The sequence below is a fragment of the Haliotis asinina genome, chromosome 7 (genome assembly GCF_037392515.1).
Source record: "Haliotis asinina isolate JCU_RB_2024 chromosome 7, JCU_Hal_asi_v2, whole genome shotgun sequence".
Taxonomy (NCBI): Eukaryota; Metazoa; Mollusca; class Gastropoda; order Lepetellida; family Haliotidae; genus Haliotis; species Haliotis asinina.
In genome coordinates, this window is record NC_090286.1 from 31,751,455 (window position 1) to 31,774,475 (window position 23,021).

Here is a 23,021-nt window from a genome sequence, read left to right on the forward strand (position 1 = left end):
TGGATTGTTGCATTTAGGTGGTGTTGGCCCGCGTCCATTAGCTGATAGTAGCGTTTTCAGGTTGGTGTCGCTACGGAAGGTGACGTCTATTCCTGTTGTTTTCTTGATGAGACGGCTGATGCGATGACTTATCTGGCCATGGTATGGTATATTAATTCTGATGGGGGAAGGTTCTGGCTTAGTTGACTTGGGAGTTTCTTTCAGGGTCTTGGTGATGGTGTTGCTGACTAGATTGGGTGGGTACTCGTTAAGGTCTTGGAAGGTTGATTTCAGGTGTTTTAATTCGCTGTGAAGGCTGTCTGGGCTGCAGACCGCTTTTGTTCTTCGTGCCAGGGTAGCTACTATGCCTTTCTTGATCTGGGGATGATGGTTGGACTGGTGATGAATGTACTGATTCATATGTGTTGGTTTACGGTAAACACAGGTGGCTATGGATTGTTGGCATCGGTGGAGAAGAATGTCCAGGAAGGGAAGCTGTTGCTGTGTCTCTTCTTCCATTGTAAACTGAATTCTTGGGTGTTGGGAATTCATGTGTTGCAGCAGGGCTTCTGGATCTTGGCATAGTAAGAAAGAAAGAAAGGCATAGTAGCTACCCTGGCACGAAGAGCAAAAGCAGTCTGCAGTCCAGACAGCCTCCACAGCCAATTAAAACACCTGAAATCAACCTTCCAAGACCTTAACGAGTACCCACCCAATCTAGTCAGCAACACCATCACCAACACCCTGAAAGAAACTACCAAGTCAGCTAAACCAGAACCTTCCCCCATCAGAATTAACATACCATACCATGGCCAGATAAGTCATCGCATCAGCCGTCTCATCAACAACATGAATAGACGTCACCTTCCGTAGCGACACCAACCTGAAAACGCTACTATCAGCTAATGGACGCGGGCCAACACCACCTAAATGCAACAATCCAGCAGGATGCATCTACCAGATCCAATGTAGTTGTAAAGAGACATATATTGGTGAAACAGGTCGACCACTGACTATCAGGTTAAAAGAGCACAAAACATCAGTTCAAAATTTGGATCAGAAGTCTGCCGTATGTGAACACATCATGCACAACCCCAATCACAAGATTGTTTGGGACAACACCAGGACATTAGTTAGGAACGCCAGTGACTTCAAAAAACGCAAGCTCCTAGAAGCCATTGCAATCAAGCGGAACAAGCCCTCAATCAACAGAGACGGAGGTGTTTACTTACCCAATGCATGGAACCACCTTATCCTCAGTAACTAATCTTTATCCAAACATCTTTACCTGTACTCGTTAACATCAGTTGAAGCCTGTACATAAGTTGAAGCCTGTACATAAGTTGAAGCCTGTACATAAGTTGAAGCCTGTACATCAATCAATCGAAGCCTGTACATCAATCGAAGCCTGTACATCAATCAATCGAAGCCTGTACATCAATCAATACAAACCTGTATATCTTGTTACCCATTGTTATCGGTCTACTGTTATGTGTATATATGCTACAACCCTTCAGTTTTTTCCTCACCTCACCTGAAGAAGAGACTAGAATCTGTCTCGAAACGTTGTGACCTTGTATAATAAAGAAGTTGAACCATAAAGCACTTTTAGTTAGGGTCGAATTACTAGTTACATATATCAGTCTTAAACATTGTTTTGAAGGAAGACAATGAAAAGAATCTTGAATCCCGGGGTCCACGGAACGCCCTCCACGACCGAGTCCTGAAACCCATATGAAGTCAACGCATAATAACTAATCTCAGAAAAGTCACTGAAAACGATTGTGTGATTTTTAACACAACAGTTTGGCGTGGTATATATCAGTTTTGTCATAAGAGCGTGAGATGAGCAGCATCTCTTTAACATACTGGGTCGGTCATTGTCTGGAATGTTATATAGACCATCGTTCACATGAACTGTATTCTTAATGCAAGGCTGGTGGTGGCTGGAAACGAAACAAGGTTTTTATATGTTGATGTATAAGATTATCATAGTTATGCTCTGGATCATTGGTGCATGTACGGCGTTTCGGTACCAATTTTGTAAGTAGAAGGTTCCTATGGAAATACTTCATACTTTCTTTCATAGTGCACTGATTTGTTTCACGGGTTTTTATGAGGTGGTGGAGTAGCCTATTGGTTTAAACGTCTGGGTTCGATTCCCACATGGGTACTATGTGTGAAGCCCATCTCTGGTGTCCTCTGCGATATTGCAAGGGCCCGTTTCACAACACTCTCTTAAGCTTAAGCTCTCGTAACTCTTCTCGTAGCATTCTTACTTTCTGCGTTCCTGGGGTCCGTTTCACAACACTCTCTTAAGCCTAAGATCTCGTAACTTTTCTCATAGCATTTGCACATCCTGTTACAGTATACCAGGTACAAATGGAGGTACGAATGCTACGAGAAACGTGACGAGATCTTAGGCTTACGAGAGCTTTGTGAAACGGAACCCTGGAATCTTACTGAAAGCGGCCTAAAACCATATACTCCTACGAGTGTGGGTGTCCAAGTGCCATCGGAACCAATGATTCGAAGTCGCTGTGATTCTATCATCTCAGATTCAACAGTCACTAATTCAAATCCAATTCGCCGGGGTTACAATGCTGGTTTTGTCGACACAATCGTTGGTGTCTTAATATACAGTGTTTCCTTCTCACATCAGGCATATGCACAATAATGTACAAATGCTATCTGGAATAATTCAAATTAACGATGGTGTCGCCAAGTGGTTAATGCGTCCGCTCGTCATGCCGAAGTCCTGGGTTCGATTCCCCACCCATTTTGGTGTCTTCCGCCGTGATATTGCTGGAATATTGCTAAAAGCGATGTAAAACTAAACTCAGATATTGTTTCGTTTTGAACAAAAGTGCAGTTAGAAGTGTCGGAAAATCGTACAGCAACCAACATTGCAGGGTTCCTCTTTCTTCTGGACAATGTTTCACTGCTTAAAATATTGATACATGATTAAATATTTGTAAATGTCTACAATGTCTACGTTCCTTTGTATGTTTGGTGATACTTTCCTTGACACATTAGAATTATACGTAGAAATGTCATCCACAGGCTCGTGAACGTCCGGTTTAGAATATTGGACTTCAGTACCCAATGCTTGTAAGAGGCAACTAATGGGATAGGGCTCAATTTTAGCTCAACTGTTCATTCACAAACACATGTCTCCAAGTGAAGTTAGGCGTGGCGGTTGTCGGTCAGTGGGGAAGTGTGGGCAAATACTGTTTTCTAACAAATGGTGACCTGTGATGGTCCCGGGGTGGAATAGGCCTTCAGCAACCCATGCTTGCCATAAAAAGCGACTACGCTTGTCGTAAGAGGCGACCAACTGGATCAGGTGGTCAGGCTCGCTGACTTGACTGACATATATCATCGGATCCCAGTTGCGCAGATCGATGCTCATGTTGCTGATCACTGGATTGTCTGGTCCAGAATCGATTATTTACAGACCACCGCCATATAGCTGGAATATTGCTGAGTGTGGCGTAAACCTTAACTCACTCAGTCATCCACACCTGTTGGGAGGCGTAATAAACTGACGCTGAAGTGAATACGTTGGTTGTCACGAGGGGTTTGAATGGCTCTATGCATGAACATGTAACAGACGTTGTGGGAAATGCATTGGTAATACAAGCGATAGACATAACCGATACCCAAAACCGTTTGTGCATGTCCTGATCTGAGCCAGTTTTAACAAATGGTATCTTTCCATTCATACTCTCTCAGTAAATTAAAGATTCTAGTTTGGTGGGGTTGAGTTCCAGCCAGGATTCGAACCCACAGCCAGGCACCTAATCACCAGCAATGTCAGGCATCTAACCCACGTAGCCACTGTGACTTCCATATGCAGTATGAATTTTAAAACTGATACCCTTCTGACGTGAGTGTACAGTGGAAGCTGCCAAAACCGGCATCTGTCCAACCGGCAAGTTGTCAACATCGGCGTATAATCTCAGTTCAGTCCCGTCCGTGGCTTGTACATGTATCTTCAGCTCTACAATCCGGCGTGCTGTCTTAAGTGGATTATTTCTTCAGTCCTGATGATTGCCAGTTTAGGCAGCTTCCACTGTAAATTGGCACGGCTCCAATAGCCGAAAGCCATTAATACACAATGTTTTTAGAAAGGGGTCATATGTAACATATGTTACAAAGGTACTAGAATCTGTAGATTACAGAGCAAATGTAATCTTAACCATAACATGTGTTACATTGGATCATTTTCTAAATGGCATTGTATATTCATTGGATTTGATTTGGTTTGAGTGTTATACAACGCCACACTCAGCAATGTTCCAACTTTAAAGCGGTCTGTAAATAATCGCAAACCATGGTTTTGGTTTCATCAGAATGGTGGACGTCCGATACATGCATAAATACGGGCTTACCGCCATATATAACGAAACGGGATTTGACCAAAAGCGGCATAAAATAACTTACCATTAAAACCACATGTGCAGATGCAGTGTAAACCCTCTGTTCATTTCGATGCAGAATATGTCAATCAGTTTAACATGTTTGTATAATTGTCATGTTCTGATCATTAACCGTTACATTTTATGTCTGATAGAGCCCCGCGCATATCGATCGTTTTAAGACGTCGGGTTGCAAAGCACAGCCGTAACATCGATTATGTTGTTATTAGTTTCCTACAAGCATCTTTTCATGTACACCGGCTCGTTAAATACGAGTAGTTTGCTGTCATCTATAATATCACATTATATTTACCATTCCATCCTCTGGAATATCGACATCAGTCTTGAACATTTGATGCAACGATCACGTGAAGATGCTAATTTGTTTACACAAAAGATTATGGCTCAATGTGATTTTTCTGCAAATAAAAGACCGACTCGTCGGGGTTTTTTCTCATCACAGCCATTGATTATATTTCCAGGTGCAGGAGGACTAAACCTTATGTCACTGTCTACTAAGTGGCATTAAACAAGGTAAGCCTATTATGAGATTTAACCCGTAATTAATACATAGTTGTTGTATAGTAACACGAGATGTTAATTGAGGTAATTGAACAATTGGAATGTACGGTCACGATTTATGACACATGTTGATAGACAATGGCCAAGTGTGAAGTGTATCTACAAGGTTTACAGAAACAATGGATGAATTATTCGGACGCTGGAAATTAGCGTTTGTTTGTTAATGCCGCCCTCTGCAATAACCCACGGCAACAACGTACCGCCGGCTTGAAAATCCCTCTGGATTAGTGGTAGACATTAGCTGGAAGCGTCCGTTGAATCTTCATCAGTCAGAAATGCAAGCGGAGTAATACTGTCTTACGTCAGTCAGCTAACTGATAAAGTGTGAGGGCCTGTAAATATTGACCAACCACATTTGCCATCGGGATCGGTAGAGTAGCATTGTTGTTAAAACGTTCTCTCGTCAAGCCGAAGCCCGGGTTCGATGTGCGAAGATATTTTTTGTTGGTCCCCCGCCATGTATTGCTGGAATTTCATTAACAAAAACACTTTCCCTCACTCACGATTACCATAAGAGTGAGATGCCAACCTGTAGCCAGAATGTGTTGGTCAGTAGAATCTCACGGGTTCTGCCTCACGAAACACATGGGATACAGATGATTCAGTTTTTCTTGAGATTTGTTAGATGCACAGAACATCGTAAAGTTTGATTATTCCGTAGTTCCATCAGCAAAACATTAATTTATTATATTTGTCAATACGAAAAGAGAGACTAGGCTTGGAGATTTTACGAGCGCTTCCAGCATTGCTGACGTCGTATCTGAACTCGCGTTCAAAGCAGTATACACATGTCTGATTGAATGTGAAGGAAAAGATGGTTATAACTGAGTGCGGGTATCATATTTGTGTGTGTGTGTTGGCGGGGGTGGGGTGGGGGTGGGGGATGAGGGTGTGTGTTTTTTGTTTTCTTTGTTTTGTTTTTTTTTGGTGTGTGTGTGGGGGGGGGGGGGGGGAGTGGGTTGTTCCTTTTTTAGTCCCTAGTTCGCATTGTTTTTCGTGTATATTTTTCTGTTTATTATGAAACCAAGAACCAAGTGTGAGCAAGTGAACAGTGGTTTAATGTCACTAGCAGCGTTGCATATATGTATTACATACATTCGTCACCACTTGTCCCTTTCCGGAACCTCGCTATTCGGTTTGTCCCCGTAAAAGCACGAGTTGGTCACGGAAGATAATCACGGAGCTTCAGCCAATCTTCGAAGAAGAGAAGGAGTGCCAATGCTCCCACTGGCGTTCACGTTCGTGGCACTGCTTGAATATTGCTAAAAGTGGCGTAAAATACTGACTCACTCTTGGGTAAAACCCACAAACAACGTTGTGGCGCCGACAACTCCAGACATATTCGGGGCGATCTGGAATTCGCAACAATTTTAGGTTTCTAGAGAGCACAAGTGACGCGACCTTGTACCCAAATGTCGCCGTTTATCAATGACCCTATAAACAAATAAACAAACAAAAAATTGGATGATCTGTAAAGATATATAGAGGATATTATATGATTGTCCGTGTCATACTACGTTTAATACACTTGTGCCTAAATGCAACATATGTCATCTTTGGGATTTCACTTTCTTAGTACAAATTCTAGTACTTTTTTGGTTGAGTCCCATTCGGGATTCGAACCCGCGCCCTCAGTCAACTAATCGCCAGCACACAAGGTCAGCCGCCAAGCCCGCTCAGCCACCGCGACTTCCACTTAAATGTTGGTATTTCCACGAGACAGAGCGAGTGATCTACTAATATTTAGCCACGAGTGTTGCAAACATCGTATGATGTGAGCACGAATAAAATATTCTGTTTGTTACCGACGTCGTCACATTTAAGAAAATAAACCCGAATCTACTGTCATAGACTGGCTACCCGCCATCACCGCATGTAGAACGACGCAACGTCACAGAAGAAACGTGACATCATAGCATTGTTCATGACGTAACGTCACCATGACAAAGTGATATTTTGACCTAGGACATCATATGAAAAATATGAACCCGATATATTCGCTCTCGTAGGTAATGAATAACAATAACTATACCCCACATGGGGTTATATAGGATAATGCACGGATATAACCTAAATATTTTTCACTATTCTCAACGTGACCTTTGACCTAGGTCGTCTGGATACCAAAAGGCTCTCACGTTGAGATTCACCGCAAGAATTGACAGCCAGAAACTAGACAAACTGCTTGTCTCTGACATGAACGAAAATCGTACGTTTTCAACATTTATTTCATACATATTCTAGATTTGCATAGGTTTTCTTGGATATATTTGTTTCTGGGTCTGCATGACAGAGTAGGTGACAAACCAACGTGACATACTGACAGCCACGTATCGGTATATCTTGTCTTGAAATATCGATAATACCAGCATCATAAAGACATTGTTTGACAGATGATGATGATGATGATGATGATGATGACAATAGTTTTAAAAACTCAATAAAAACAGACACTTAGAACCCAGGTTTGACTTTGCCTCTTATTTTCTCAGTCCTTCGTAAAACACTGTTCAGTAATCTTAGCGTTTAGTACGCTGTAACAGTACGGGTACCACACCCGATGTGTTTCACACGTTCGATACGGGTCAATTATCACCGTTTCTGCAGGTAAAAGTTTGGTCAACAAGGAATAAATGGGAGCATATCGATTTACAAAAACACCATTATCGTAGAGCTTTACATATTGAGGTGTTCATGGACATGTGCAGCTGTGCTTGTTGACATAGGCCTACATATTACTAAGTATATCGCCATCATCACCTCACCTTACCACATTCAGTGATTAGGAACCGTTCATAATTTATGACAGTGAATGATGATGGTTTTTATGGAGAAGCATGTACAGTGTGAGTGATCCATCTCACCCCGACACGTAAAATATATGTACTGAGTAAGTGACCCCCCTGCATGCCATGTATAAAATCAATGACACTCCTCCTACCGTTTTTGATTACGTACAGTTTTTAAATTCATTGCATGTAACACACACACACACACACACACACACACACACACACACACACACACACACACACACACACACACACACACACACACACACACACACACACACACACACACACACACACATCTTGCCATAAATTATGATTATGAACGGTCTCTTTTTTCACCTGGCACCAGATTTCAGGTATCTATAAAATGATTTCCCAGTTACGTTGTCGGTTAGAAAGTATTATGTTACAGTAAATCATGTGTTTAGTTGAAAGGCGTTTTCGTTTCTCGTTCAAACTGGGGAAAAGTCGTAGCGATACACAGTGAGATCATCCTCATGAACCACGCAAACACCTCCAACCAGAGGCGCGTCTCGCTGATGGACGGTGTGTCATTTTAACGACTTTACCAATTGTTCATGGAGATGGACCGCTGGTGAATCATCACTGTACTTATAAAGTGGAAGCATGCGACCTGTTTGGTTTGTCGGTGCGTCTTTTCCACATCGTCTGTGTCTGCGTCATAGGTATTGCGCTGTGACCTCTGACCCAGGAAACCCGTGACGATTACACATCGCCAGATTTAGACAAACACGTGGGTACAACGTGCGTGAGTGCGAGAAGTTTCAGTATTACTGTTAAGTTCGCCGGTGCAGCTTTCCAAACTATTTGAGATCTCATCCTGCCTGGCAAAATATGGAAGGGAGGGGGGGGGGGGGGGGACTTAGTAGTGACTCTCACAGTTAGCATGTCTTGGTAGGTTCGTGCAAATCATGTTACGAAATGAGGTCATATATCTCTCTAAAAATTGAAAAATAACTAAAATAACGTGGAGATGAAAATGTAAAAATAAATGCTTGTACGGCTTTGTGACTGATGCATTTTCGTTACGGAAACTGATGCCTGATCACTTTTAGTCTTGGAAAAGAAGCAATTTAATCACTACTATGTACGTTTCAAAAGCACTGCATCCGAAAGTGTTTGAATAAGGAGAACTGTCAACAGCAAGGACTTAACAAAGCATAAGAAAAGGTTTAACGTTGTCTCAAAATGTCATACTTGAATACTGCATTCTTGAAATTGTTTCAACGTTTTAAAAAATTGTTATATTCCTCACAAACAGGAAAACAAAACATCAAAGTTTGAAGACACCCAGAGATTAGATAAATACGGTTTCACAAATTGCCAGATTTGTTTTTATGTTCCGCATCAGCAACATATTTCACGACGGATGAAGATTTTTTCACATTAATTACACAAAGTGATGTTATTTAACAAACATGCTGAGTCTCGTTCCTCCTAGCGTTAATTCGAATTCCTTGACCGTTGCTATAAACAACCTGAGACATTGGGCTGAAATAGGTCAGGGGTCAGGCGGAAGTTATCTCATCCTCCTCAGCGAAAGCATTGTGGGAAAGCGCGGCTGCTCCATTTGGAGTAAAATGGCACCGGTAGACTACACGATATGTGGATTAGCTGTAGTTATTTTCGCTAGTTGGTGCATAAATTGGCTTCTACATATATTTGCTATCGTATATGGGTAAGTTTTCAACATTCATCTTATTTCCCTTTTGTGATCGCCTATATTTAACGATTTAACAAACCGAATACGTTTGACAGTTGAAGGGAACTTCTCTCACGCCTTCCACTCGCATTGCTGACGAGTTCGTATGTTTGCCGAACGATCTGGTCTTTTCTATGGAATTTCATCGGACTACAGTGATATGGTTATGTTTTATAGTAAATTTTCATTCAATTTTTGTCGTTTAGAATTTGTGGAACAGCGTTTGGGTGTTTTCCCCTTTAAATCATCATGCTGATTATGTTGACACAGAAAGTGGGCAGGGCAGGGTTGGCACGCCGGTCGAACGGAGTTACTACGGCTTGGTTTCACCGGTTGATCACGGTGGATTTACGCTAAGCGCCTCAAAATTCCAAAATCGCATTAAGAGTTTACCTTGTCGTTCTTGACTACAGTGCAATGTATACTATCATACTATTGCTATAGTGACATATAGTGGATGAACTTTGTTTTCAATATTACAGACGTTTGAAGGAACTTGCATTTGATTTATCCCGAAATTTGATAAAAAAATATGATCTACATTTGTGTGTTGTGTGGTTTAAATGGAACTTTATGGTGTTCATGTTTTAGCAAAGACTTCGAGTATTTCAGTTTATGACTAAAAGTGTAACATCTGATGTTATTTGTTTTACTAATTAAGTTATTAGGTATGATTTTATTTTTTGAACTCCAGTGTTTTAAGTTGAACCTAAAGTATCTTATGTAGCATCAAGGTAAAATGGATATAGATTGACACAAGTGCAGAAACTAATATTGAAAAATATAGCTGAGCTTGAATGAGAAATCAATATGTAAGCATAGTAAACGACAAAACACTTTAAAGGTCCACTCTATGTACAATCTTTGTGTTGAGTATTTACATTACTTTTTATGAGCTGTTTGTCACAGAGATACACTTGTATTTGTTGTTTGAACCCCAACAGTGTCACATGTGGTTATCCCAGCGTGGAGTGTGCTGGAAAGGAACACAGATAACTGGTTAGATTGACATAACCCCGGGAACTTCAGCTATTTTATCATCATGGATACTTTAATCAACTTAACTGACACTACCCAGCTGTTTAGGATGGCACAGGATAAGTTAGATACTATCATGATTATTTCTGAGTTTATGTAAAGCAATACTTTCCATTGCTGATTGTGGTAACTTTCAGTGAAATGTGATATTTCACTATGATATGTTGTCATTTTAGACATCATTAACTGATGATGTTTTGCATTAGGTAACTGATCAGTATCTTTTTAAAATTGAAATCTAAAAGTCAGAAAGTTTAAAGATACAAAATTCGCTTTGAATGAGCGTCCATATTCTGTAACCACATTAACTGCAAAACAGCATTGCAGTAAATACTTATATTTTGGAAAATAATCAATTTGCCAGCTATTCATTTCAGGATTTTATGTCAGTTTGTATTACTCAAAAATAGTCACTGTCATTTTATTCCGTTAGCTGTTTCAGCGGAGATATGTAGATGATAATATTCTTACAATAAGTTTACTTGACGAGCATGAAACTATAGGGGTCATTGTGAAAAGACAAATATTATGAACCCATTGATTTAAATAGGAGCAAAACTCAATGGTCCCTATATTCACTTTGATTTTGATCACTGTACCGTTGCCCATAGTATCGTGATGCACCAGTGCTCAGTGAATTGTTCAAGCCATGCTGATAGTGGGTGATGGTGCTTAATTTCATTGTCTGTGTTGATGGTCTGTGTGTGTTGAATAGCCCATAATGACTGGTGCTGTATTATTAGAGTGCAGTTAGCACTGTCATTACTTGTCTCTCTCTTGATTATAGAGCACATCTCCTGACGGAAACTCATTAAGCAATGGAATTTATAGAGTTTACGTTTCGCATCAGCAAAATGGGGAAACATTGCCAATGATAAATACTGACAATTTCTTTCGTCATCTTGACAGATACATAAAGACCATATCATTATCAAGGTAGCTACTCTGGAACACTGGGTGAAAATTGTTTCATCATAAGTAATTGGTATGATCAAACTAGCTACAGCAGCTGAAGTTTTCTTGTTTGAGCTGTGTTAATCCAGCATTATTTTCATATTCAAATATGTAGGGATATCTTTGTGCCTTCTAAAGAAGCTAAAGATCATCAGTTTCATATGACTATTTTAATTGTCCCATACAGATAGGAGTGATATGTTACAGGTGTTCTGAAAAAAAGTTACGAAATGGAAAGTTTGTGGTCCTTAATATTAGAGCGTACTAAGTGCGTAAATAATGATTAGATTAGTTTAACATTTTCCTGCTCGTATGATGAACTCAAACAAGCAAGTGGAACACATTGGGTGTATAAAGTTTGACTGGCCTTGATGCTGACTCAGTTTGAGCACTGAACATGCTGAATAATTCTGCTTGAGGCATGTACCATATGGTAAAGATCTATGGCTATCTGGTAGCATATAAGATGATTGATCACTGAGGGCAGACTCTCATTGTACCTTGCAATTCCCTCTATCAACTATAATTGACCTGAGGTATGTTAAACAGAATGTTAGCTATGCCTTACAATGATATATCTAGATACAGCTTAGCTGACAGTCAAATGTGTTACGTCATATAGTAAACATTGGACAGCAGAGAGGTGTGACACATCCAATGTTTGTTTCATGGCTTTGCATTATTGTATTGCAGAATACACTGTTTAAAAAAGTCCACAATTAACATGTTTTTGTTCAGACTCTGAATCATGCTTCTGTTAATTTTAAAGTAGGTATTTCCGACAACATTGACAACCTTCAAATTGTCACAGTGTGTTTATTTTTGAGGATGTTTGTTGTGAACATGTTTCTTGATACAATAAAGTATAAAAAAGATGATGGAACAAAACTCCAGTGCATCACAATATTTGAATCAATATGGCACTATGAAATTCTTAATACTTAACAAAGTAATATTCCAACTAAAGATAAATAATAAACTGGTCAGGCCATTTTTGTATCTTGTACTACAGATCCACCGGTCATATTTTTTCAAGAAAAAGAAAAGAAATTAAATCTAACTTTCCCTACTCAAAAAATAAAATCCTAATGTTAATATGCTATATGAGTGAAATCAGTGTGACACTGAAAGTCAAATCATCATATTTTTGTTGATATAAACAAGTAAAAAATGTTAACAAGAGATTTGTCTTTCCTCCCTCTAGATTTTCCTCTGATAAAAATCTGTCAAACTAAAAATAAACATGGTCAGGCATTAACATAAAAAAGCCCCAACAGTTGTGTCCAACAAATCAGTTTGGCAATGATACATCACAATCATACTTAACTGCATCCTATGTATTAATAATGTAAGGAAAACACTTTTTAACCTGTAAGACTATTGAAACATACAGAAAGCTCCATGGATAATGGTAAAGGTAAAATTTAATTACTTCTAAGGAAAGTCAAAGCATTGAAGATTATGGGTGAGTATTGCACCCATGTTTCACTTCAAATGGATTATATAGTTCAGTGCCATTTGTGTGCAATCAAGTTCTGATCAGTCAATACTTTTGTGAGAGGTTTGTGGAGACTGCTTCAGACCTTGAGGGCATAACGTAATCCATCTAATATCTATATACCGTAATGTTACATCAGGTTATTGCATACAAACATTGTAGTTGTCAGGTTGTTTTCGTCTTGTTTCATCAATGAAAATTATCCCCTGCAGCCTATGATAATCAGTGATTGCAAAGTTAGATTTGGAGATTGTCTGTTTATGAAGAGTATGACTGACCCTGTTTCTTTCATTTTTCAGAAAATGGAGGTTATCTCACAAGCTTCCTCCTTATGTAGCAGAAGAGCTCCCTGCAGTATCAATTTTAAAACCTTTAGTTGGAGTAGATCCACATTTATATGAAAATCTAGAAACATTTTTCAAGATGAAATATCCCCAGGTAAGTGATTTGTTCGCAGGAATAGTTCCTGTATAAAAAATAAAATGTTTATGCTTTGTTAGTTTTAGGCGTTTCAGGATCAGATCAATGGTACTTGTTCATATTGCAGAATCGTGTGTGTTTATATGAATTTTGAGCATGCACCTTGTGGATGGATACAGCACTGTATAAATAATCATTTTTGTTGTTATTACATAGCAATCAGTGTAAATGATCGCGTCTGGACTAGACGATCCAGTGATCAACAGCATGAGCATCGATATGTGCAATTGGGAACCTGAGAGGCCGTACCTCTGCTGTTCTTAGATCTACAATCAAAACAGTTAGTGTTCAGAAAATGCCAGGCTCTAATATTTCCAGTATTTTGTATATTTGACTGTGGCATCCTGTTTGTTTTTCTGGAGTTTGTGAATTTTGTGTGTGTGTCAGTAGTGTTGACTAGTGTTGACTAGTGGTGCCAAATTAATGTAGAAAACACTGCAATGGACGGTCCAAAGAAACTGTTCAAGTGAAGATAACCACGGTGGGTATATGGGGGAAGTCTGAAGACCATCAGTATTGCCTTTGAGGCAATCCTAGTTATTATTGTTATTATATAGCAATCAGTGACACTGGTGTGATACTGTATGGAGAAAGCATCAGATGGTAGGATTATTGCCTTATTCAGGTTGGCAAAGTTGTGTCAGGCATTCAGATTTTTAGCTCAGCTTCTGACCAGATAGATATTGAAAAATGTTTACTTTAAGCAAAATCGTCATTTCTTTAATACTTAAATTAAACATTTCCATTGCTTTCCCACTTAAATTTATAATAAAAGTAAGTTTAGTTTTACGCTGCACTGAGCAATATTACAGCTATATGGTGGCAGTATGTAAATAATCGAGTGTGGACCAGACAATCCTGTGATAAGCAGCATGAGTATCAATCTACGCAGTGGGAACTGATGACATATCAACCAAGTCAATGAGCCTGATCACTTGATCCCTTTAGTCGCTTCTTAAGACATGCAGAGTTGCCTTTTGTGGCAAGCATAGGTTGCTGAAGGCCTGTTCTACCTCGAATCTTCACGGGTCTAATCCCCAATTGAGAAACATGTCACTTTGGAAAGGTTAGCATCATTATGTCATAAAGGTAAACTTAATGTGCTGATGTCAGGTGAAATTATAACCATCATTTTGCTATAGACCTTGAATCAAATATCAATCAGAGAACATCATGAAATATACCTGTCTTACAGCCATCACAACAATAAATATTCATTACAAACTGATGATATTTGAATTAATATATGAAGCCCAGAAATCACTGTGAAAGTGACTTAAACTATAATGTTGGGTACTAGTCATGAATGAATATGGCCATGACTAGTGTGAGTCTGTTTGCTGAGTGAAATTTAGAGGGACTAGTAACTTTCTTACCAAATATTGCCTGAAATACTCTTCAGATTAGTTTGAAACAGATATTAAAAAGGTTGACGTTGTGTCCTCTGGCATTTTGTTTTGAGTTACAAAGCAACTAAGTTAGATTTTCTTATCACAGTTTTTGTGATGTACTTGTACTGGCTACACATCTGATGATGTCTGTATCATTGATCCATGTTTCCTGTGTTGACTGAGTCAGTGGTTTCATATTTCATGGATTGAATCACAGAGAAATCAATTTATCCTTTTAGCTATTATCTCGATAAAAGCCACAGCCTCATCAATTATGTGCACTTTGTGTAATGAAATCCCTCTGTGAAATTAACCGTCATGCTGCAAGCAGAATCATGTAGATTTCGACAGATGTCGTATATATACGCCTGTCATTGCCATCCGACATGACTTAGACTGTAAGATGCATTGAAATTGAAACAAGTGGATGGTTATGTCTTTCATTGTTGTATATTCATAGGTTTTGCATGTAATAACAGATTCAGCTTATTAGTTTAGATTCAGTTGTTATTCTTTCTATGGATCATAATGAGCCATGTGTCTTAGATATGAATGATGATGGACATACAATCTGTTTCCTCATTTATCACTTGCAAATTCTGTGATAGTGTTATGAAGGTTTATGGTGACAACATGCTATCTATTTCATATTGTAGATGGAACTTGAATTTGTGCTGTAAAAATGTCCAACTGGATATTGCGTTGAATCTTCCACACATTACATTGGTATTTTATTTTTCTTGCAGCTCCAAATTGTAACTAAATTGCAAGGAGACTGCACAGTTTTGTGTTTCAACTTCTATCATTTATCACAATTTATGCTGCACTCCATGATATACCATGATGACAGTTTTATGGATACCTAGACCAGACAATCCAGTCCTTGAAATCATGTGTCATTCATCAAAACAGATGCAATGACATCCATTAACTATTATTAAGTCACTGTAAGTCACTTAGTCTTACAAGTATGCGGATCAACTGAAACAGGGCTTGTTGTCACAGAAACATGTGTCCATGACGATGTCATCCTTCCTGTAATGATGCTGCATTCCTATGTGATGCAGTGTCTGCCTCCCAGTCCCACATGTGAGGGTTCACGTAGGACAACTACAGAAAATCATGTATCATTCAGCTTTGGAAACTGGAAGCCAGCATGAGCATGGCTCGTGGCCCCTGCCTTTACCTGTCCCTGCTATTGCACTGGTGCAACTTTAAACCACAGAATGCCGTCTCAAATTTTGCTATCTTGCACCTAATGCATGTCACTATTTTACTGTTTAAAGTCTACTGACATTAGCTGGAAAACAGGATTTTATGATAAGTGATGGAGGGGTGACTCTGATAACTACACATGTATTGGCAATGATTGGTTGAATGTTTCATGCAGCTCAATATGCAATGATATACACGCCAAGAACTGTGAGCAGGTCTCAGCTATACTAAGGAGCGTCATCCATTTGACCAGGGGTATAACTTAGACCTGTTCACAGTTTTTGGTGTGTACATCATTGCATATTGAGCTGCATGTACAGCCAGTTTTTGTCTGGTGCAACATGGTATTACCTAAGGTTGTACTTGATGCAAGTAGGTTTCATGTCCATGTAATGTCTTCAAGACCTAGCAGATATTCATTATTATGCATTTGAACATAAAAACAACAATATAATTTCATTTGACGGGGAAATAATCACAGACCAATTACAAAAACAACAATTTCACATGTGCAACATTTACTCATGCAAGTAATTTCACACTTGTAACTTTACATTATGCATTATGTAAATTTAATATGCCTCCTCATGCAGTTTTAAGAAAGTGTGTAAATAAAGTATGTGAAGAGGGTATGGTAATATTGGAATGCTCATTGATCAATCTGTTCATGACTTTCAACTGTCAACATGAAATCGTTAACTTCTGTGGGTGGAACCTAGTCTGAGAGTCAGATAGTGACAAATGTTATGGCGAAACAACTTCTTTAATCACGTGATGCGACATTTCAATACAGATTCATTTCTAGCATTGTTGATACCTGGTTGACAATGATAAAAGAATCTGTATTGAAACATATCACCTGAATAAAGATGTTCATCCATACAGTTTGTCCTTTTATGAAAAGGTTGCTTGACATTCGAATACAAATGAGAAGAGAGTTGATTTGCTGTGGTCTTTGAATGAAGATATCTGCTTGACTTAACTGTATACAAATTTTTATCTCCGAGAAACCAAAGAACACAATGTCTGCAGCTCTGCAAAATGAAAGTTCATAATGCTGTTTTCTGATCATGGTCATCTTGAGACTATTGAAGTGTTGCCAGTATATTCAATATTGGCATGTCAACAGGTATACTCACACGACACATATTTATGTAGAGTGTACATGAAAATAGTGAGTTATTTTATCCGTTAAGACAAATCCGACATCAAATGTTTCAAAGTGGGACACAAATGAAGCAGAAGTACTGTTGGCAAGACTTGCCCATGTCTCTACGTTAATAATTTATAATTTAAATGATAATCTCTAAAGTATGTAAATATTCCTCCAACAGACTGGCCTGATACTCTGGAATACTGACTTACTATCCATCCATCAGCTCAGCATTGGTACAGCCTTGGTGCAAGTCTATATGCTGTGGGCCTGCTTACAGGAATGTCCACCTCTTACAGGAATGTCCACCTCTTCCAAGGCTATCCACTTGCCTGATGTTTAGAAACAAGTTCCCATTGCCAGCATAGAACTATAATCAGATCCAGCATTATCTTTATCTCACAGACCACCTGACATTCAGATTCTTCTAACATGACCTTCTTGTAATGGATGTTTTCAATGCCAGTGTTGTATTGGGCACAAGGAATGTCTCGGTGAACAAAGCTTCATGATATTGCTCACACAGCTGGAATTCCTGTCAGCATGGTAAAACATTCAACAGAAATTCTTAGAATGTGTTTTAAAGGTACCAGTGTCTTGGTATGAAACTGGGTTTCGGATTGGCGGTGTGCTAGAATCTGCTTCTCGTTCTGCATGATTCTGGAACTTATTGATTCTAATATTGAAACATTTCTTTCCCACCTCTTCAATGACCACTTGTTGGCTTGTTTGTTAAATGTCACCATGGTAATATTCTAGATATGTGATGTCAGCTTCATTAAATCTAGACAAAACATGTGAATGATATTATGAACAATGATGCACTCCCTAAGGTCATGTTGACATGTTAACTATAATGTCAGTCTGACAATCACTCCATTACTCTGCCTGATATGATTACCACAGTTGGTTCATGGGGATCAGTTCTAACTCAGAATTCCATCTGGACAATTGAGGCAATATCATAGACATTAAGATAAGCCAGCTGGTGCATGCTCATCACAGAAGCTCCTGATGCCGTCTGTGCATGCATATATAATCACAGCTATTTGCTGGCTGTTGTGCATCTCGAACTGCAGTCATTATCTTAATCAGCAGTTATTAAGACTGAAGTAATTCTGTTTTTGCAGCATGTGAGAGTTGATGATGTTCATTGGACTGTTTTGATTGAGGCTCTGAAATTAACATAAGCCTGCTTGCCCAAGGCTAGTAAAAGGACAGGCAGAACTTCAAAGTCTTGTTACTTGTCAACTACCAATTTTGCCACTGGCAGGTGGAAGAAACTCCATTGCAGAATCCATTTTGGGACTAGCATAAACAACAAAAATATCTCACAAATTATCATAAATGAAAGTTCTACTTTACCCAAACACGCTTGTCATTGTTGAGTAGCCAATCAATAGTAATAAAATAAAATGTTGTGAAAATTGTGGACAATATATTTAACTAGAAGGAAAAATATTCATAATTCTCAGCGAAGAAGAATATACATGTACAATGCTGTCTCAGAAATCTGTTCTAGTTGAAGCATTTAGTATATTGCCCACGGACCTACATGGTAACTTTTAAATTAATAGAAATAAATTTCCCACACAACCAAGAGCATAGCACACTGTTTCTGGTTTTCCTGGGCTAGATAACAGTCTCAACAGTGCAAGTCTCTTTGATGTTTGTCACGTTAACACCTAGATGATTCTTCTTGAGATGAGACTGGTTTCAAATGTTGCAATCATCTATTCTTTTATGGATCCTGACAGGCGTTATCATTGCACATGCTCAGAATTAATCCAGACATATTGGAAGAAGCCATTTGAAATTGAAGATTTCCTCTGTGGGATGACCATTCTTTAGATGTCGGTGTGACCTATTTTGGCATTCCTAGCATTTTTTTAAGGTGTATATATTGATGTGAAGAGACGACATGCATTTTCAAATATGTCTTGTGTAAAAAATTGTGTTTTCTGTGGTAAGATATAAACTTACTGAATGTTCACAGAAATTTACAAATGTTCATAAGATATTGTGACGGAATCAAGAGGTATATTCTTCATTTAGGAGATAAACATCATGTGTTTGCCAATATCCGGGTGTTAGTGAGTATTTGAAGCAGGGGAATGCATTTGGAACTCACGGCATCAGCCGGAGGTTTCAAATGAAATATTCCTGTGCTTCAAATACTCAATAACACCTGGAAATTGGCCAACACATGATGTTTATCGATATTGTAAACACAAAAGTAAACCAAAGGGTTTTACTGTCTGCACTCGTTTACATCGAGTATGGGTACAGCAGTGAAGTGTCGTCAGCAGGCCCTTTCAGCTGGTTCCCATGGTAGCATCTGAAGTTGCTCATTTGTGACGCCATTCTGACTTTACGTCACTATATGATTTGAATGACGTCACCACAGTTGATGACTAAACAAAACAATTGTTTGCGAGGTTTCTACGTGAATCTAATACGTAGATACGGGAATCTAATACCATTTGATCATGTTTTTCAACCAATCTGATTACAGAACACAGTGACTTTTGGTTTACAGTGAATAGTAAGCACGATGTTTGAAATGGCGTTTATCCTGAATCACATTTTGCCTCACGTTTATGAAACAGAATGAGTGGAAAGGGTTGTGTGTTTTGAAATTCATGTTGCAAAGAGCCTATGTATGCTGTCAATATCATCATTTAATGTTTATATGATGAACTTGTCCCCCTGCAATGATAATGATTGTCAATTTCATAATTAACAAATGAGCAGTGCATGTGGTTTGTTTTCTCAAGGTCTGTGAGTGCAGTATTTGCCATCCTGTATTTTATCATAAGAAGAAAATGTTGTTGTAGTTGCCATGGAAACGAGTCTGTGTTGCAGCAGTAATGAGGTTCAGCGCTTCCTCTGCTGTGACAGCAACTAATTTCTTCTGCTGGGTGTCACATTTCGCTTGTGTTATGCCAGCGTGTCCTAGAAACAGCTTTGTTATGTTTCAGGAAATATTATGCTTGTCATCTGTCGGACTCGCTTGTCTTCCATATGGAGCACTAGGCTTTAGCATGATGTATTTGTCAATTTAACGTGATATGGTTTAAAAGCTTTTGAATATATATTCATCACCTGAACTGTCCAAATGATGCAGTGACAGATTTGATGATGTATGATAATCATGGGGTAATTAATAATTCATACAAAAATTCATTTTTATATAAATTCTAGCCTGAGGTTATTAGGACCAGTGTGCAAAATAGTTTCCAAATTTTGCTAGCCGGTCTTTCTAGCTATGCCTGAAATGCTAGCCCACAAAATAATTCGCCAACTAAGAAAAAAATAACAAATGCAGATTAGAGCATGATATTTGCAGCATGATACAGATTTCATCATTAAGCGGAAAATACAATGAAGAGTAGTGTCCAGCCATAATCTTGCATGATTTAACAGTGTAAAAGAGAGTGATATATTTAGTATTATTTACAATATGACCCCATTTAAATTCACTAGCCAGTCGGGCCAGTTACGATGTTGATTTACTGGCCTGATTGGATTTTTACAAGCCACTGCCTAGCAGGCCATTGGCTGTTTTGCACTCAGACAAGGATTCAACCCTTTTACACACCTTTCAGTAAGACAAAAGCTATTTTTCTAACATGTGAATCCTAATATATGGCTTGTAGTAGTAATAATTAATTACAAGTTTTTGTAAGAGTTATTACTGTGTGATAGATGCATATTATTCATTATGTGAAATATATACGTTTTTCATAAAAAATCATAAATCATTGGGGAAGTTAACTTGCATTTCAGTTACAGCATTCGCTTTTCATTCTCTTTTCATTCCTGTCATTTTAAGCGTATGTTGCCTACTCATCACACAGTCCCTGAGCCAAATTATTTCCCCTACTGCCTAGCCCTCCTTGCAATGCTTAAACCCTAAATGAAGCAAGTCTAGATTCCCTCAGGTTCTGAATTTCACATCTGACTGGGGGATATTGCAGGAATATAACCGGAATATTGTTGAAAGTGTTGTGAATCCATGTTCAATAACCATACTGATTGATCACACTTATTCTCAGACAGTGATTTTAGAATTTCATTTACCAATAAAGGATGTGATTCCCACTCCATGTTTTAGTTTGAAATTAAAATGAAATTCTATGTAAAATTGGGTTCATCACTTTGCAACCATAAGCTTATTGATGTCCGGCCTCATGGGAAGACTCAAGAGATAGCCATTACTGTTGAAAGGTACTTGTTATTCAAAGTATGAATATATCATTCAAATATCCAAACGTCCATTACCAAAGGCAGAGAAACAAAGTGAAAGGTCATCATGTCAGATGAAATGGTATGGTGCTCGTCAGGGTGATAAAACAATAGGATTGTAAAGGGAGATATGCAAGGGCATGTGGCCATTGTGTTGTGGCTAACCTATTAGGATGGAATGGCATGGAACATGATAATATGGTCCTGTATGGCAGACTGGCTGGCCGGTCCTTGATGGGTGAAATTCCCCATTGACATGTATTGTAAACAACCTGAGTGGTCACTAACAGGAGATAGAGGGGGATGACTCATTGGGTCAGGGATGTAGCAATCAATCAACAGGTGACGTGTGTCCTTAAGTCATCTCACCTTGATTTAGGTTGTGATCGGGGAAAACAGTTTCTGCCCCTGATTACTTGAATGCTGAACATTTTTTGGTTTGGCTTTATTGCCTAATTCTGCTTTTTTAAAATGAATTTTACACCCCTTTTAGCAATATTCAGCGATATCACTGCAGGGGGACACCAGAAATGGATTTCGTGCTTTGTGCCCATGTGAGGAATAGAACCTGGGTCCCGTTTCACAAAACTCTCGTAAGGCTAAGGTCTCGTAACTTTTCTCGTAGCCTTTGCACCTCCTATGTTACAGTATGCCAGGTACAAATGCTACGAGAAAGGTTACGAGACCTTAGCCTTACGAGAGTTTTGTGAAATGAGGCCCTGGGTCTTAAGCATGACAAGCCAGCACCTCAACGACTACACTACCTCACCACACTTTTCTGAATAGAATTTGTGAACTTGTATTTTCTCTATACAGATTCATCCTGAACTTCAAAGGCAGGGTGCAGCACTGTTGTTTGTAAGTTTGACTTCTGACCAGATCCAGATTTGGTCCATGTTTACAAGCAACAAATATCTTTTGAGAAAAATAGAGATGTTATCTGTTAGTTCTGGTAAGGAAACAAGTCCTCAGGCTCAGCTAGTGCTCAGTCCTCAGGCTCACTTCACTCACAGAAACTATGTGTATACAACATGTTGCATCTCCTACACTCACATAACATTACAATGCACTACAGCACTGACCCTCATGTTATAGATCCAGGGTAATCCCTGCTTACTCAAGCATGTCAGTCTCATCTCTTCCCCTCTGGCTCTGTCCTTCACCTTTGACCTCATTTACAGTGTGACATTTAAAGTCAACATCATTTGACAGTCATGTCCTGGAAATCATGGGTTGTTTGTTTCATTTTTGCACAGTTATTTGGAAAGTACTGGCTTTTAGGCAACCATGATGCATTGCTGACAAATTGGTCATGTTAAATTCTATTTTACAAGAATGAAGGTTTTCCGATCTTAATATGTTAATTTACTTTTTACTTTAGTTACTCAGAATAAGTTGAATATAACCAGTATGTTCAAACAGAAATTATGATGGATTCTCCTTTTTGTCTGTATCTTAGCTGTCATATTTTATGCTTTTCTAAAACAAATTAAGTGCTATTGTCATCAAATATTCATCATGTGTTTTCATGTTGAAGAACAAATAAT

The 23,021-nt window shown here is 38.8% G+C and overlaps 1 protein-coding gene across 1 annotated transcript in view; it reads left to right on the forward strand.

Annotated features, from left to right (window-relative positions):
- The first annotated feature begins 9,356 nt into the window (after nucleotides 1-9,356).
- Nucleotides 9,357-23,021, forward strand: part of LOC137290770 (ceramide glucosyltransferase-like) — a 59,542-nt gene continuing 45,877 nt past the window's right edge. The window contains exons 1-2 of the mRNA XM_067821886.1: nucleotides 9,357-9,473; nucleotides 13,287-13,425. Of these exons, the coding sequence (XP_067677987.1) occupies nucleotides 9,376-9,473; nucleotides 13,287-13,425 (237 nt within the window). The 5' untranslated portion in view covers nucleotides 9,357-9,375. The remainder of the gene's footprint in view (nucleotides 9,474-13,286; nucleotides 13,426-23,021) is intronic.